The sequence below is a fragment of the Diadema antillarum genome, unplaced genomic scaffold (assembly GCF_040938485.1).
Source record: "Diadema antillarum isolate AM-2024a unplaced genomic scaffold, OU_Dant_1.0 seq00002322_RagTag, whole genome shotgun sequence".
In the NCBI taxonomy this organism is placed as follows: domain Eukaryota; kingdom Metazoa; phylum Echinodermata; class Echinoidea; order Diadematoida; family Diadematidae; genus Diadema; species Diadema antillarum.
Genome location: NW_027272943.1, coordinates 144,563 through 163,562, shown reverse-complemented (window position 1 = coordinate 163,562; position 19,000 = coordinate 144,563). Strand labels below are relative to the sequence as shown.

At 39.7% G+C, this 19,000-nt stretch overlaps 1 protein-coding gene across 1 annotated transcript in view; it reads left to right on the top strand.

Moving 5' to 3' along the window:
- The window catches only part of LOC139714578 (sodium/calcium exchanger 1-like), a 78,354-nt gene that overhangs the window by 35,989 nt on the left and 23,365 nt on the right, over positions 1 to 19,000 (top strand). Inside the window, exon 2 of the mRNA XM_071626268.1 lies at positions 5,749 to 5,900. Within this exon, the coding sequence (XP_071482369.1) occupies positions 5,802 to 5,900 (99 nt within the window). The 5' untranslated portion in view covers positions 5,749 to 5,801. The remainder of the gene's footprint in view (positions 1 to 5,748; positions 5,901 to 19,000) is intronic.

Genomic DNA, 19,000 nt, shown 5'->3' with positions numbered 1-19,000 from the left:
TTTGATTTTGCTACAACACGCATTTCCCATAGACACTTGCCTGAGTATACTGTAAAAGTGGATATTTTCGTGTGACTAATTTTTCGTGCTCAGCAGGGTAAGAAGAGTTTCGTGTGTTTTTAATTACGCGGAATCAAGACCTCAACTACTGGAACATATAGCACGCAAAAATGTTTGTGTGCTTTTAGTTTCTGGTTGCGCGAAAAGCGCGAAAATTTCAACACCGCGAAAATTTCCACTTTTACAGTACTCGGGACTCATCCTCAACGGGTTAATACTCCTTCCATCTTTCTTTTTTCATGCCCCATTCCATTCCATTATTTCCTGCTCTCTGCCATATCAGTCGTTCTTCTCCTTTTTTTGTGTGTGTATTTTGTTGTCTGTGATGTGTGACAGTAAAATCTCCTTATCTCTTCTTTATTTTTTCTTTATTTTTTCTTCTGTCTCTCCCTTGTCTGCACGTTCTCTCCATCTGTCTGTTTCCTCCTATATGCATGGAGCATCAGGTCGTGCAGACCATGTATTCCCTGCTGGATGAAGGCGTGTACACTTTAATAGAGCATGCACATGAGATGAGCGATGTGAGTCATTACTTACGGGAAATGAATAAAGTTCTCAGGGAAAAAACAAGAAGGTAAAGTCGGTCCCTCCCACCGAGCTCTGTAATCTGCGGCATCGGCAACGTTGATTAGGAATGAGCTTGGAAGTAAGTCACATGTTGATATTAATCCCAAGAGGACATGGCATCATCATAGGGGAAGGGATAGTGGCTCAGGAGGCTGCCTCGTGGTGTTAGCTGGAAAGCGACTATGTGTCGGCTTCTTCAATTTTCATGTTAAGATGCAATTATGTAAAACTAGTATCTTCCTGCGTACAGACTGCGTGATTGATTTGCTCCTTCATGGAAACTTTGGCTGATTTGCATGTTGTGTTGCTATCAGAGTACAAGAAGGTGTTCTTACTAGGAAGAGATCTTGCTGGTTTCGTAGATATTTATTATGGCAATCATTCTGCTCAGTTTATATGATATTATTCATTAGTGGAATTGGTTTGAGGAGATTAATTTGTAGAAGCACTCTGTCGCTGCAGTTGTACAAAGTTTTGACCTACATTTTATTTTTCAATTTATTATGCATTATAAAATACATACTGGGTGTTTGAATCCTTGGCTCAGATGTGCCCCACATATAGGAGCCTGTCCATCATGCCTCGTATCAAAAGCTCTGTTTTCTCCCATGGAATGCCATATTAGTTGTGACCTTGCATCACAAAACAGCAAAAACTCAAAGGTACAGTTTTATGGATTTATAATGCCAAAGTCTGAAGAAGGACATTCTCAGTATTGGAATAATGTGCATGACTCATCGAAACATGGGTTATCCTTACTCAACGAAATGAATGAGGGAACACCAAGGATGAAATATGGAGGATACCAATTTAGGACAGGGAAAAAAAAACAGAAATGACTACCGGTATACAAAGACTCTTAAAAGCAGGTCTTACACTGAAGAGCGAAAGCTCCTATGTCATCCGAGGTCAGCCAAAGTGCACATTTTCAAGCCTCATGGAAATTAAGTCGTCGCATTGTACCTGGTGAATGCAAGCATACACTTGGCACACTTACTGCTATGAATGGTGATGTGGTGTATGAAATGACCAGGAGGCTGGTCATTTCAGTATCACAACAGGAAACTTCCCAGACTGTGACCACAGTACTTTCGTCCCACTGTGTCAACGTGAAAGAGTGGCCATTGACTGTCCCGACATCGCAGGCAAGCTACGTCAAAGACTATTTGTCTGTAGCATTATTTCTCTTTCTGTAAATTGGCGTTGTCATCACAACAGACAGCCATATTACATGTGGATGGCTTGTTCTGTCGTCGCTGCTGAATTGAATAAACAGGAAGTGACGGGGCAGGGGGGTTTTCCACAGAAGCGATGAGCCCTCAGATACACTTGACTATTCTGTTCCAGCACGTTGAATTGTTGGCGAATGCTGATTTTAGATGTCCCTCAACAATTTATGGATGCCCTCTGAGAGCATTTGATTCTTTTTTTCTTTCATTTTTTTTTTTTTTTTTTTTTTTTGGGGGGGGGGGGGTAAGTGCACAGGATGTCATCTTGCCTTCCAGCATCACTATGGCAACCGTTTCCGCAAGTCAGCGAAGTCCACATAAAATCTGTCGCTCATTGTTCTGTTCGCATTACCCCTACACCTGCAGGAAGTTGTAGAGAGTCAGCCACCTGCTGGATGAAACCAAATTCAATATCATTCACGCCACTGGGGAAAGAGGGGAAAAAAGCATTTGTTTGCCTGATGTTTAGACGTTCCTATCGCTCCAATAAAATCAATCAAAAGGCGCAATGTTTTTCCTGCTGGAGATCAATATTTCAATACACAAGAGTTGGATGCCTTCCTCTCCGTCAACAGTCGGGGTGGGCTGCTGTGAATGTGACTGCAAATGTTTGCGTATATGTGTTTACCTGAACTGAAGAAGAGTATGACATATTGGTAGGGTGATGAACTTCCATCAAGCTCTAGTCATGTGAGTGAAAGGCACTGCAGCTATCAATTATGGATGGGAAAAAGGTCCTTCACTAAGGTTGTGAACTTGGGTGTGTGTGTCTTTGCTGATGTCATGATTCCTTTAAGCCCAAAACTGTCGGTGTAATCTTACGAGAATCCTGCATTGTAATTTGGTCTGTCCCCTGTGCCGGTCAGGTGTTCGAGTAAAAACACATCTTTGTTTTAACTTACGTGTATTCTTTATCGTCCATGATATCAGCATAGCACCTGCAGTTGGGATATTAAGAGAGGAATTTCATGCTGTGTTTGAGTTGACATTGATAAAGAGAGAATAGTTATGTTCAGACGATGATCCTTAACCTGTTGAGGACGAGTCCCGAGTATACTCGGGCAGGCGTCTATGGCAAATGCGTGTTGTAGCAAAATCAAACCGTCCTCAGCGGGTTAACCTCGAGGATAAGCTTACTTTGAGGATAAGCTCTATGGGGTGCCAAGTGTTGCACAGTCGATTTGTGATGAAACGGCCATTATGTCAACAAAATGACTGATTTCATAACAATACTGACAGTCCAACACTTGGTGCACCATAGAGCTCATCCTCAAAGTTAAGAATCACCATCTGAACATAACTTAAGAAGTCAAAATGACAATGATATTTATAAGCAATTTACAATGAAATTTAAGACTCAAGAACAGAATGATAACATGTTAAACATCTCTCTTGTTTTCATGAATCGGTGCAACTTTGATAGGGTGATAGGGATATGATGAAATTGCAAGCAGCTATTGTGAACAAAATCATGCCAAATTCTCTGAAGATAGATTCTTTATACCCTTCCTCTACTTTTGTACATGGAAATGTACAAAGATATACTTGATTTGATTTTAAATGTTACCCCAAAAGAGTGTACATATTTTTTTTTATTTTATTTTATTTTTTATTTATTTATTTATCTATTTTTTATTTATTTATTTATTATTTTTTTTTTTTTTTGGGGGGGCAGGCTAATTGTATAGTCAACCATCACTTGGGATTACTCTTCTGAATTAAGTGTTGTTGGTTTTTCTCCTATTTCCAAGATGTTCACAGTCCTCACATGCACATACATTTCTTCTAGGGCATTTTTTTTTTTTTTTGTAATTTTCTGTTTGATCTGCTCTTAGGGAGGATTGCTCACTTTACTTGAAACAAGACATCAGACCTTGCCAAAAATACTCAGAGAGGAAACTGAAGATTTCAATTACCGTTACTGACTCTCTGAGACCAACCCACACAGTCTTTTCTCCTTGCAGTATAATCTACTTCACAAGATCTGAATATGGTAATGCACCACTTTGAAAATATGCCGAGACAGTCTTTCAGCTTCAGACACTGTGTGACGGTCGGCTGAGTTTCGGCCAGTGCGACATGGGCAATTTGTTCCTCCGTTTCTCAAAGTGTCCATGTATATCTATCAACTTCAATGACGACAGACGTGCATTAAAAGTTTCTTTCTCTCTTGTGTGATTTGTGGATGCTGGACTTTAACCCGTTGAGGACGGACTGAGTTTGCTACAACATGCATTTCCCATAGACACCTGCCCGAGTATACCCGGGACTCGTCCACAACGATTTGAATAAGAAAAGCATTGGATTCAACTTAGCCCAAGCAACTAATACTCAGCAGCATGATACAGTATAAAGATAGATAAATATGTCACAATGTGCATCTCCTTTCTTCTCTTGAAGTCTTTGAGGCTTGTGCCAGTTTGCCTAGAAATGATATGTGCAGCTCGTTGGTTAATTAAGATGTACTGACAATGAAACTGACCTTATACTCCACTAGCATTATCAGTTGTCCTTGTAAAGCTATAGGAAGCATATTTTTGTTAATTCATCCCATGGAATGTTCAGTCAGGAATAGAAAACAAAGAAAAACAACAACATTGAGCCAACTAAAATGGTACCTGGCATTGATGTATGCAAGAAGGGGAAGCCTTAAATTGGAATTCCGTGCCAGCTACAAGTTAGTCGGAGTGAAAATTTGTGTAGAACTGGATTAAAGGTAAAGAAGTTATGAAAGTTGAAAGATTAACTAAATTTTGCAAAACAGTTCTTGAAGAATTGATATGAATATGCAAATGAGTGAGCTGATGATGTCATCACCTCGCATCTTTTCATTGATCATGTACACAAATATGATAAAAGTTCAATTTTTCTGCCATAGAAATGTACAACATCATGTTATTCCTAGATGCAGATGATTTCAAAATAATGCTTAGTTAGACAATATTATTTGAGACTGTGGAATAATCGTGTTCAAACAAAAATTTGAAAATTTCAAGATTTTATGGACAAAGTATATGGCAAGGTGTGAGGTGATGACACCATTAACTCACTATTTGCATATTCATATTGATTGTTCAAGGACTGTTTTTGTGAAAACAAGCAAAACTTCACAATTTCATAAGTTCCCTAATTCTAATCTGATTCATAACTTCCATAATTCTTATCCGATTTTGATCAAATTTTCACTGCTGTGCTAATAAAATTTAACTCTCTCTTGTGGAACAAACTTTTGACTGGCCCAGAGTTGCACTTAAAGTACATGCCTCACCTTCCACACTGTGATGTATATTGTATTACCACAAAAAGGAGAGTAGGCCTATACACAGGCTGATTAAATCACATTGGCAGAGAATCTGAAGTTTAAGTGATGCTTGTAACAAGAACGTGACCATTTCAAATTAATGAAATTCTTGCGTGGGGTTGTTTGTATTGCAACCGATTGACTGATCGATGCAAGAATTTCAGTAATTTAAATAAATATGCAGTACACACTGCATGTTGTAAGGATTTAGAACCAACATATAGGCTATCGGCTGGGAGCTTGGTGGTCTAGTGGATGAGATGTCTGTCCAGTGATCAGGAGGTCATAGGTTCAAATCCTGCCCAAGTATGTATGCCCATGATTTTTTTTTTTTTTATCATGGCTACTAAAAAAACACTGATTTACTTCAGTGCTTATTTGTGTTGGATGTCGGGCAATTATTTGTCTATCAGTTGCAATAAAGACTTGACCATGTGCTTTCATTTCTTGGTGTTATACTTGGCTCAGGATGTACATTTATTCTGCCAATAGTAATCACCTGTTGCAGAAAGTTTGCTCAACTGACGTTCATCATTTCCGTCTCTCCCCTCCATCCCCCTCTCACCTTCCTCGCACCCCTCCCATCCACAGGAAGCGACGATGAGTCCATCACCAGCGAGAAGGACGAGAAGATCAAACTACTGATGTCGGAGGAGGAGCAGCGCATCGCCGACATGGGCAAGCCGCAACTGGGTGAAATTCGAACGCTGGAGGTCATCGTCCATGAAAGCACGGAGTTCAAGGTAGGGACAACACTACCGTACGCCGTTCTCCTACCCCCCCCCCATAAAATTCATTCACATTACATACTCATCCAACGTACTTAAAAGCAAATCATATTCAATTTCAAACATGAGTGCAATTGGAAAAGAGAGATACAGAGAAGAAAGCACTGCTATTTCTATTATATGAGTGTCACATGCATTTATGACTTTTCCTTCTTGCCCCCCCCCTTTTTTTTTTTGGGGGGGGGGGAAGGGATTGGATGTTTGCCCCTACCTCCAAAGTATAATTTTCATTGATTTTTTTTTCTCTTTCAGCATGCTGACCTCTAGGCTGAAAAGATATAATCTTGTCTTTCTTTCTTTTTAAATCTTCGGTCTTGGAGGAAATAATGCATGTAAAACCAATATGTTCTTTGATGGTTATTGTGAATGATAAAAAAACTGTTCTCATTTTCCAAAATGTGTCACCGTTGAGATATGACATTAAAAAACGAATCTCCTTGAAATCTTTTATAGTCAATTACCATGTCTATGTGTGTATTATGTATATCCGCACCACCTTAGTTTATTAATTTGTTTATTTCTATGTCGAGACTGCTCAGTCCAGTATGTGGAAGATAATGTGAACAATATGGAATGAACTCCACTTTGATAGACAAGAGAAATCTGTCTTAATCATGGCATATATTCATTACTCTCTTGTATTGCATATTAGTACACATGACATTCTGTGGTCAGGTCTTTTGTGTGTATGTGTGAGTAAAGTGAAGTTTTCTTGGGACTATTTGTGGCATTTACTGAGAAGAGCTTGAATAGCAAAGTAAAGTATATACCTGCTTACGAGAGCATTTGAGATTTGTCCAAGGCTGTCCATCTCTGATTGTTTCTGCAAGCTGTGAAACTTTGTGAAACTTTTTGAGAGAAGGCTCCAGGAGGAACGATGCTTTGACAACAATGAATTGTGCAAGAGTATGACTTAAATGATGTATAGAGAACACCTGTTGCAGACAGAGGGCAACAACAACAACAACAACAACAACAACAACAACAACAACAACAACAACAACAACAACAACAACAACAATAATTATTTATGTGTTCCTCAACTCCAGTCCTTCATTCTGTGTAAACCACAACTGTATGATGCACACTGCTGTCATATATTGGCTTGGCCATGTATTTAGTTTTGCAGAAGTTATCTTTTTTTTTCCTATCAAGATACAGCTGAGTTTTTCTTGAAGCAGCCAGCAAATTACCTTGTATTTCTTCCAACCACAAGAATTCAGAGAGAGAGAGAGAGAGAGAGAGAGAGAGAGAGAGAGAGGAGAAATTCACTGTGTATACCACATACTGTACTACACTGGATGGGACCGGGGACTGTATGATACGGTGCTGGATTTGTTACTAATTTGCCGCTTTTGTATAGTTGTAAGAAGACTTCTTGTATTTTCAATTCTCACATTGAGTCTCGAATCGCGGCTTATACCCAGAAAGGTCAGGAAGGCTTTTCTTATTGATATGACAATGTGGGTGGTGAAGGTTAAAAGCTGCGGACTCTATTGGCAAAACATTGTGGAAAATCTTCTCTGAAATGAGCTTACATGAACTGATGACAAAACAAAATAGATGAATACATTTACTTCAATATGAAATAGAAAAATGATCAAAGAATGCATTAAGATATCATGCAGCTAAATGATCCCGTGATCCTACCTGAAATTGAAGACATGCTGTCTTGATATTTGATGCCATCTTCAGGGTGAACTGGAATGGGAATTGTGTGGTTATGCCAAAGAAGAGCTGCCTTTTTCTTCCTTTCTTCTTTTTTTTTTTTCTAAATGCAAGATGGTAGTCCCTTGCACATCAATGTTGAATGGGTCCAAATCAAAAACCAGCTGTGCCCCTCTAGAAAGCTAAATTGAAACGGCGCATGAAGAGTCAGCCCAGCAAGGGCCATTGCCGTGCCTCTCAGTCATTGCCGTAGCCACGCTTGCATGACATCAATAAACCCACTTTTTCCATTTCTCTTGCTCCGTCCCACCCGGTAAATGCTGTGTGCTTGCATTCTATGCAGGTTGATTCCATTGCAAGCAAGAGCAAGCTTGCTGTCCCCCCCCCCCCCCCCAACACCGTGTCATCTTCTGTTGTCCTATATTTGTGCCGACACAGTCTTATAACCCTACTTCGTACCAGGCCCTGAAATTTTGTTCTTTCTTTTGTTTAAACTTTGCTCCAAAATCTAAAACAAATAAACTCTGCCTAATTTTGAGTTTCTGATTAAAGCTATGGGCCTCTGTGCCTCCAGTAGTACTATTTTGAGTCACATCGGCCCGTAGTTTTAACCAAAAACTATCAAGGGAAAGTACATTTCAAGTGTTTCATTGCAAAATGAGATAAGTCCATTCTTGTCAGTTTGAGATATTTGCGATTAAATCTGCTAAAAAAAAAGAAGAAGAAAACAATAGGAAACTATGGGATATTTTTATCATGACATCAAGAGTATTCCTTGTTATTAAACAAGTTGGGTATTTTAATGGTTTTATTTTGCTCCATCTGATAATAGACTTACTTTAGAATTTCTGTAGAAATGCACTTAACATGTTTTGCGATCAAACCCTTAATTTGTATGTTGTAATACAGAGATGCAGCACCAAGCCATCTGAAATTTGGTTTCTGGGACTCAAGGGGTTAAACAGCCCAGTGAGATGGTGTGATTAATGTCTTCCCTCTCACGTCTCAAGACTGCATCCTGTACTGATCAGTCTCTTCATGAATGTTTATATTCCGCTGCCACCAAATGTTTTCCCCGTAGCTGTTGAGTTATGGATTGTGAATAGGGTAATGATGTGTTGTGGGCAATTTTGTCTTCTTCCTTTTTTTTTTCCCCCCCTGCCAGTACTGGTGCAAGTAGCAGGGACTTTAAAGGGAAAATTCCATCATGCGATTATGTTGCTTTTTATGAAAACTGAAAAGTCAGAAAAGTAAATCATGAAAGTTTGGGAGAAAATTCAGACACAAGGAACAGTTATGATTTTTTTTTTCTTTTAGAGAGTAAGACAAATTGGCAGCTCTGTATGATATAGGTGTTGAGCAGCTCTCGTTTGATTTGTATTACAAAATTTCACTAATTTTTATTTTCATACAGAGTGTGTCATATCAGGATGTAATTTTCTTTTATCTTTTTTTGGGTGGGATTGAGGGGAGTTGAGTGATGTCAAAATGTTGATTTACAATGTATAATCTTTTTCATCAATTTGGGTACTTAAAAGTATAGAAGTTACCTTTCTTCATCTTAGGTATTAGATATCAATATGTAAAAGAGACCCTTGAAATGAAAAAAAAAAAAAAACTTTCTTTTCAATGTTCAGGTTGTGTTTCACGTGACAAGTACAAAATCACCAAATGCTAAAAGCCAGAGTGCTGTATAAACCATGCAGATGATTATGGGAACAATTCTACATCTACTGAAGATTACCAATCATATGATAGTTAAGTGTAGTGCCAGTTTATATTGTCTCTTTCACTTATTGTCCCCGCCGAACGAGTTCGAGCAGGGGACTATGAAACGGGCTCCGTACGTGTGTGTGTCCGTGTGTCCGTCCGTCCGTCCGTCCGTCCGTCCGTCCGTCCGTGTGTCCGTGTGTGCGTCCGTGTGTGATCAAAATCTTCAATTTGCTACTTCTCTGTCATTTATGAGCCAATTTTGATTCTGTTCGCTTTATATGATAGCACTACATGGGAGCTTTGAAACTTCTACACAGAATTTCAGTTGTGACCTTTGACCTTGACCTTTGACCTATATTGTACATTTTGCTACAAAATGCTACTCCTTCGCCATTTCTAACCCGATTTCGATTCTGTTTGCTTTATGTGATGGCACTAGATGAGGGCTTCAAAACTTCTACACAGAATTTTGACCTTTGACTTCTTTGACCTTTGACCTTGATTTTTTGACCTATATTGTACATTTTGCTACAAAATGCTACTCCTTCGCCATTTCTAACCCGATTTCGATTCTGTTTGCTTTATATGATGGCACTAGGTGAGGGCTTCAAAACTTCTACACAGAATTTTGACCTTTGACTTCTTTGACCTTTGACCTTGATTTTTTTACCTATATTGTACATTTTGCTACAAAATGCTACTCCTTCGCCATTTCTAACCCGATTTCGATTCCGTTTGCTTTATGTGATTGCACTAGGTGAGGGCTTCAAAACTTCTACACAGAATTTTGACCTTTGACTTCTTTGACCTTTGACCTTGATTTTTGACCTGTATTGTTCATTTTGCTACAAAATGCTACTCCTTCGCCATTTCTAACCCGATTTCACTTCCGTTTGCTTTATGTGATGGCACTAGGTGAGGGCTTCAAAACTTCTACACAGAATTTTGACCTTTGACTTCTTTGACCTCTGACCTTGATTTTTAACCTATATTGTACATTGGCTACAAAATGCTACTCCTTCGCCATTTCTAACCCGATTTCGATTCTGTTTCCTTTATGTGATGGCACTAGGTGAGAGCTTCAAAACTTCTACACAGAATTTTGACCTTTGACTTCTTTGACCTTTGACCTTGATTTTTTACCTATATTGTACATTTTGCTACTAAATGCTACTTCCGGCGGGGACATATATTACGCACCGCGTAATTTCTACTTTTCCTTGTTCATTTCTTAATTGATCTTCTTCATAGCTTGTATTGAGATGCATCATGATGAAGCTTTAGACCCTTATTGTTTGTTTGTTTTGTTTGGGTTTTTTTATGATGCTACCCCCTGTATTCCATGTTTTACAGGGTCAAACATCATATTCTGGTTAGTGTTTTGTGTGTGCCCTCTGAGCTATGTTTCTTGATGGATTTTATTAAAATTCAATTAGTGTGTTATTTGAAAATCTAGCCACCTGTATCCGTTGGTGTTGGCATCGTGTTCCATCTTTATACACAAAATTGTTGATTTTATAGGGTATCCTTGACTGATTTGAAGCTTTCCTTTTTTTTCTTTTTTTTTTAACAGAGGTGTGTCATTATAAAATCTTGACCTGTTGCAGTTTTGGTCGCGCTGCCTCCGTATTTTGCCTTTTATTGTGTCAAAGCCACCGCCATGATATATTTCTTGTGTTTGCCCTACCATAAACATTTCCTTGATAGATCTTGCTTCAATTTTTTTTTAACATCTTTCATTCATTCCTTTATCCATCCATCATCCATCCATCCATTTATTCATCCATCCATTCATTCATCTAACCAAGCTCTCATATTCATATACTTGCATGCTGTTGTAATACTGAGTACTCTGCAATGCATCAATCTGTCTTGTCTACCAACCACTTCAGTTCACTCACTCGTTTTTCACTTCTTTCCTTCTGTCTCTCCATATCTCCCATCCTCCCATTAATCCATCAATCCATCAATCCATCCACCCAAATGTTTTTCAGGGGGGGGGGGTGCATATATATTCCTGTTTTTGTGTGTGTGTTAGAGACCTTTCTCAAGAACTAGCTGATCATAAATTGATGCTGGAGCCCACTCACCATTCATTTATTTATGCACCAGCTCGCAGCTAAAAAATCTTTCACCAGTCCTTATCTGCGCTGTATCCTGCTGAGAGTATTGTGGTTGAGCAATAATGCTTCATTAATACATCACCATCTTTTTTCTGATCATCTCCACTCACCCTTTCAACAGGCAAAGATGCCTCGTCATGGGTGTGCATTGTACTGTACAGGAAAAAAACAACAACAACAGCCATGTGCAAACCTAAGACTTAGCAGGGCATTACAAAATGACTATTGCACACTCTTCCTGAATGGGCATTCTGGTAAGGACCACCCACCCTTCTTACAGACAAGTGATCAGTTACTATGTCTGGCCTGACAGTAATCTTAACCCATTTTATACTGAATTCTGAAATCCCCATAGACTTAATATACAGGCCAACAGGTTCCCGTAGGGAATGGGTTAATTCGATGTGGTTTTGGGTGCCCTGGGGTACCAAATAGAAATCTGCCATTTTGTTAAATTATTTTTTTCACCTTCCAGCATAGTATCCCAGGATGTAAAAAAATTCCATGAAAGTAATTTTTAGTGCCTTATGGAAGAAAATTGTGGTGCAACAGTGAGCTCAGCAGTGCAGCAGCATTGTAACATTAGCTTTCATGACACACACTACACCAGTGATCTCAGTGTCACACACAAACGGTAGCACTGCACCGTGCATTACCATCCATGGAAGACAAAATCAGGGGACAAGTGTAGGGATTAATATGATGCCATTCTTAATTAACGATTGAAATTGTAAAAACATGTTTTGAAAAGTATGAAATACTAAATCCCTTGGAAAATTTGACCATTTTACATGTTATCCTATAGCAATCATGTTGTTGTTGGTTTTTTTTTTTGTGTGTGTGGTTTTTTTGTGTGGTTTTTTTTTTTTGGGGGGGGGGAGTTAAAATGCCAATTGACATGACTTTATTTACTGAGCAGTATCTCACTTATCCTTGACCAAATTTCTGTCAGATTTCAATATGTTGTAGCTGGTACTCTTGGCTATTGTCACATGACCATTGATTGTTGATTGCATGTTGCAGTTATATCTGAAAATAGGGTTCAATTTGAAACTCAGGCTTTATTTGTGGAGATTTTGTAAAATGCACATTTTAAATGGGGCAAAACCTGTAGGTTATATTCCACAAGATGTCAAATTTGAAGTACTGTCCTCTGATGAACATCTCAAAAATTGCATCTCATTCTCCAATTGCCCCCAATCACGAATTGAACAGATCACCTAATTTGTCATTCTTGACAGATTTCTAAGTCTAGTTATTGTCATCATTGTTACTGTGATGAAAAAAAAAGTCATAGCATGACAGGGTTGGCATTGAGATCATTCATTATTGCTGACTGCTGAAATTTGGCTGCCTTGATGGCGGTATCTAACTGTACACCTTTCGAACCACAAGATGGCGCCACACAATGTCGCAGCGTGGAATATGATGGCACCCCGGGGTACAGCGTGATGCATGATTGGCCCCGGGCAAACAGTAAGTGAGAATGTAGAAATAAAGGGAGATATTCACTTTTCTGTGAGACAGAACCACGAGTCGACGAACATTTGCTGGTACCGGGCACCTCTCGCAAGAGCGGACCAACGCGTTAGGAGTAGTGGATATGAAGGAGACTACACAGAGATTTCTGACCCTGATTATGGGACGTGATGAAAGCACGGGGTGGCCATCCGTCCTGCCGGTTGTGTACATGGCCGCCGGCTCAACGCATCTTTTGGCGCCCTGGAAAGGAGCAATTTGGCTCGCCGTCTTCTTTATGAGCAGGGGTGACAAGCGCGGTGGAGTCCCGTGACATCGCAGGGTCCTTCAGGTCTGCTCATTCATCAGTGGCCACTTGGACTTTCAAATGGGATCGTTGGCAATTCCCTCTTTCTGGGAGTCTAGTCGTTTCGATGGCTATCAATTACCTGACCTAATGAGCACCCCAAAGCCATGCACTTTTCTGCATACTCTTGAATACAATGCATCAAATTATACAAGTGGTATTGAGAAGTGTGCCTCCCGCTCCCCACACCCCCTCCGAAAAAAGAGAAAAATGAAAAAATGATAGAAAATTATATGGACATGCTAGGTTAAGTGCAGCTTATGTGATGTATACATACAGTGTACTGTCAGATTGAGAAGGCCAATTTAGAGGAGGCCGATAGAAGCTGAAAATCTCTGAGCGTGGAACTCACATGGTGCATATATCCATTTGATTGCAAGTATAGCCTCACTTTCAGGCTCCCAGCAGAACTGCAAAAACAGTCAGAAGAAAATGGTTACTTTTTGCTTTCATGATCACAGTATGCGTACACATTCAGTTTTGTGATGGTGGGTCTTGAATGGCATTCCACTCCATCTGCAGTGGCAGTACAGTCGAAGCTTTCTTGTACATTGCCATCATTCTTTACTATCCCCTCTCCCCGGGAAAAGATTACAGGACATATTTTGCGAGTCACAGTTCACGCTCTGTTTAATTTTCTTGAAGTGCGTTGCGGCGAAGCACTCTCCCCATTTCTTTCTCTCCACGACGCCGATTGATATTGACTCATAATGTCGGTTTTCTTTCTTTATTGCTCTTCGTCAATAATCTAATATGTAATTGACACTCGGGGAGCAATCTGAACAGATTTTTCATTAAGGGTGTCCTGCTGGCCCGAACCCCATCCCCACGACCCTGTGTTTACTTTCTATCCCGGGGGCTAGATAACAGCAGGTGCATCGGCGCCAGAGCAAAAAGTGATCAGAAAAGCAGTTTACCTCCTTCTCAAGCACCACACAAAAAATGGAATAGAACACTTATCCTACAATATTTATAACTCTAGAAATCCCACCCCCTCCCATTTCTGGATTGACTTGGATACAAGGGAGAATAATTTTCAGCAATGCTGCATGAACAAGTTTGCCAGCACATAATGTGTTTGATTACTTCATTTTTAGCTCAGACATATTGTTGAAATCATAACTGTCATTATTTTTCATTGGTTGCTGTCTCATCTTGGTCAATATTTGCTGCCCTCTTCTGACACAAATTTACAGCACTACAATTGTTGTCTTTTTTTTTCCTTTAAGGAAGGCATACTATATTATATTTCTTAGCAAATAGACTTTTTACATTTTTTTCCAATGTTAGATAGAAGACAAGATACGTATGCAGAATATTGCTTGGATATTTAGCAGATGTACTAGTACATAAACAAAGTCTCTTTAAGAAGAAACATTTCACCAAGAAAAAAAGCATTTCATATCCACTTACATGCTGCCCTTCCACTGCATATAAATTTAGGTTTTGATGTCATCAACTCAAAACTCTGTCTTTGGCTTGTGCTCAAAAAGGTCATTCAAATCATGCAAATCAGTGATGTGGAAGTGGCAGCTATCTCTCCCTTAACCTTTTGAAGACTACAATGAAGTCCCAAGTATTCTTGGGCAGGTGTCCATGGGAAAGGCATGTTATAGTAAAATCAGCTAATCCTTAATGGGTTAAGACATCATTGCTACCTGATAGCAACAAACACAAAATGAGATATGAGGGATACATGCTTTTTCTTTGTGACTTTTATCAAAGAAGAAAATTTCTGAAGTGAAAATTTGTAGATCGGTTAAGCGAAGACTTGTTAGGCCATTACTTCATCACCACAACATTGTTTATAGTATGATTACCTGATACCTAAAAATGTGTGACACTTTGAAAAAGCAGAAATGTCTCATTTTCAGATCAACTTATGAGGAATATGTCTATGATTCTCTCAGTTTGATGTCACTCACATTCATCAACCCTTTCTGTACCAGGGACTTTGGACAGTGTGTAGAAGTCTATGGGGTTTCTGTGCCAGTTAGTATCCAGAGCACTCAAAGGGTGAACCAAGAAAGCCATCTTGAAAGTGGGGTGGAATTACACTTTAAAGGTGCATGGTCCAGGTGTTTTAGTCAAATGCGTACGTGGGCACATGGTGCAAGTTTCCTATAGAGACCTGTGCTATCGACTCCTCTTTGGCGCTTACGCTTTCGCCCACTTCCCCGAGTTTGAAGAAGTCCGATTCACTGTTGTCAGTGGTCCGATCACAGTTCGGCTCATGATTCGGCTGAGGGGCGTGACAGCTTTAGCAAACTTCTTTTGTGATGTCATAATAGCAAGCACATATGCACGCACCCTGGCATTACTACAGACTGCGCGATGCGCAGAGAAGACAACGAAGGCAACGTTTCTTAGCAACACCTACGCACTTTACTCTTGATGACAGCTCAACTTCGGTAGTCTTCGTATCAATGCTAGCGGTGATCGGCAGTATCATCAACACTGCCCTCTACACTACCACGACTATGCACCTTTACTTCTGCGCTGCAATCAAGGGACAAAAAATATCTATGGATGCCGAGGTTCTTTGCAGACCGATGCATGTGAACTGCCTTGTGTGTTGGCCAATCCTAGCTGACGTCAAAACGTGGCCATTAAAGTCACTGTCACAGCTGAATAATGTACCCTAAATTGCAGCCATTTACGGGGTTGACAGCGAGCTGTAGTCTTTGGGAAACAAGCTCTAGTAGGCATTAATGCTGCACTTGTAATTTTGGTAATTTCTCATGCACCACACTCATGTCAGGGTAATGTAAGTAATGAGCATCTTGCCGAGCATTCACCTTCCTCAGGTGTGAACTGTCGTACAAAAAAATGAAGCCCATCAAACACTTAAGTGCGCAAGACGTAACAGGTTTGTTGAATTCATTTCTCTGTTGTGCAGGACAGAACGCAAAGTCAGTTTAATATCTCACAGAACTCTTTCTGCAATGCATTGGAAAATGTATTATAGCCGTATTTCAAAGTAAAAGACTTTAATCAGCAGTATGTATGTGGATAAAGAAAAAAAAAGCATTTAAACATTAAGCAAAGTATAATTGTCCAAATAATTATGTTAAAGACCTTTCCTTTAACAAAATGAGAAGTTCAGTAACAGTTGGCCATTATTTTTTCCTTTTTTGTTCATGGATATTTCACTCATTAAAAGTATTCATATTTAAGAAACAGAAGTTGCCATATCTAGTTTCTACAGTTGAAAGAGAAGAAGCAGAAATGAAGTACAGAGTTTGTGTAGTCCGCAGCCCTTTGACTGTTGGGAAAGGTAATTGGAACAGTTACAGCGCCGCACCCTCTAGTACATGCGGTGTATGTTTAGCAATCACAGGGGGTAGTGTGTCGGTCATGTGACCTCCCTCATCCGTCGTATGGCAAGAGAGATGCTGCGGAGATAACACCGTCTGTCATTTACGTGATCCACACTGTTGCCAATTATTAGCAAGTGTAGGTGTTATCTTGTCATTGGAGTATTCACCTAAAGGGTATTTAGGTGTTATGTTTAATTATGACCTGGGAAACGTGTCGGGGCAAAAATGAAAGAGAAAGAAATATAGGTCACGACCTCCTCAGTGGCTTTGCCTCAAAAAAACAAAAAAAAAATCACGTGATTCAAAGTGGATCAAAATGATCATCATATTTCGTAAGTCTCATTGAGACTGTTCATAGAGATGGTGTATGGACGTGACATGTTTTTGAGCATGATCCAGTTATTTATACCTCATTTGCACCACCTCTTCCTCCTTGTATTTCCGTATGCCAGTGAGCAATGGGGGAGAGGGTTACCAACACACAGCACTATGTATGGGACTACAAGGTTTTCCACCAAATGTATACCAGTAAACAATGTCATGCTTATGACCTGTATGCAGCATCTGCTGTAGAATCCTACTTGCCGATACCTTCAAGATGTACAGAAACACTTCATTTACAGATAAAAATATTTGCACAGAACAGTGGGAAAGAAAAACAGTGTAATTGAGCAAAACGTGAAGCTGTATTGTGCAGCACACACAAATGTATACATGAAGTATTGAGAGAATGCAGTTCATCAAGTGATGTCTATCTAGCTGAGATGTTGATTACAGTTTGCTGGTTGAATTTGGATTATTGGATGTACTAGTGCTGAATTGGCAAAAATTGTTATTTCAAGAGTGGCCGACTGTTTCAGTGGGCTTGCCGAAACTGACTAGTGTGTCGGGATTAGTGTAGTCACTTTGATTCGTAGGCATGGCTGTGTCAAAATGCCTCTGAAAGAATATGTTTCTGTTTGTGTGTATGTGTGTGTGAGTGTGTATGTGCATATTACAACTGTATGTGATCAGAAAAGCTAATGAAAACATGAGCAAAACATGCACCACTTTTGATTTATTATTCCCTACCTTTGCTTTGTTGTCCATGGCAACTGATACCAGTGAGAAGAATAATCATACATTTAGCGCAATTAATGGGGTAAATTTGCATTCTAAAAACTAGTTTGTGAAATGTTCCCAGTACGATTTCTATTACGGGAAGCATTGCATGATAAAATTGGGTGCACACTACATGTTTGAAGCAAAAAACCTGCTCTGAGTGCATTTTTTGCTGTGGTGCTGGTGATGCTACAGTGTTGGCTCTCAAGGAAAATTTAAGGTGAAGTTGTGCATTCTCAAGCTCTTTGACATATTCCAAGTAGTATTTTTTAATTAGATCATTTATTTCCACATCCTGATAAAATTGCACGAGATGTATGACAGACAATGACTTCCATTGACCGGAAATATATGGAATATTCCAATCTCAGAAGGTTTTCAGATGCTAATTTGGGGAGCTACAGCTTCCATCAATAGCCCTTCAAACCATTATGATTGAACATGATACAGATATTGTCTTTTTGGAGATGCAATAAAACACTCGACTTCGCTCCAGTAGTTCCATTTTCCCCCAAGAGATTACATCTCCTGGAAGCATGCAGTGCATAGAAAAAATACTGCCTTGAGGAGAAAATACAAATCCCAAGGGGACTGTCAAGTACATGTATGATATTACAATGATAAACAAGGCAATATATTATATTGTATGGTCTTTAATTACACATAATTTTATTCTAGTCCTGTTGGCAGCCAGTCAAATTGTGGAATATGTGATGTCACTACTTGCAATGTAATGATTTCGATCCTCGCTGCGTTTATCACGTTATTGCATTAAGACGAATCACCAGCCAGCATTGATGTAGACCATTTAATATTCTGTAATGTTCCCTCCCCTGCCAGTCATAACCCAGATGGTAGCGCACACAAGTAAGAGCAAAGAATCCATGACACATGTCCATGTTTTCCCACCCACCTCCTGGATCTCACTCCATCGCCCCACCCCCCATTAAAAAATGAAATAAAGCAGCATAGAGAATCAAGAGTGAGACATGTTTCTGTCATATTCAGATGAGTTGCAGACTGGTCCGGAAAGGCCTGTATCCGTGGTAATCGACTCCAGTTTTCAGACACACTCCCACATTCCCCCTCGGTTCCCCCGTCGGTAATAAGCAGCTTAAGGTCAACATGTTTGCAAATTCATTGACTTGATCAATGATTAATCGCCAAAATGGAGCACGCCTCGTCACGTTCAAAAGCGAAATTGTCGGTTGTGCAAAATGCCAGCGGAATATGGAAGCTGTGTTGCTTCCTGAACAAGAGGCGGCTGCGGGAGCAGTCTTTGATGGCTTGGATTTGTTTTCGTTT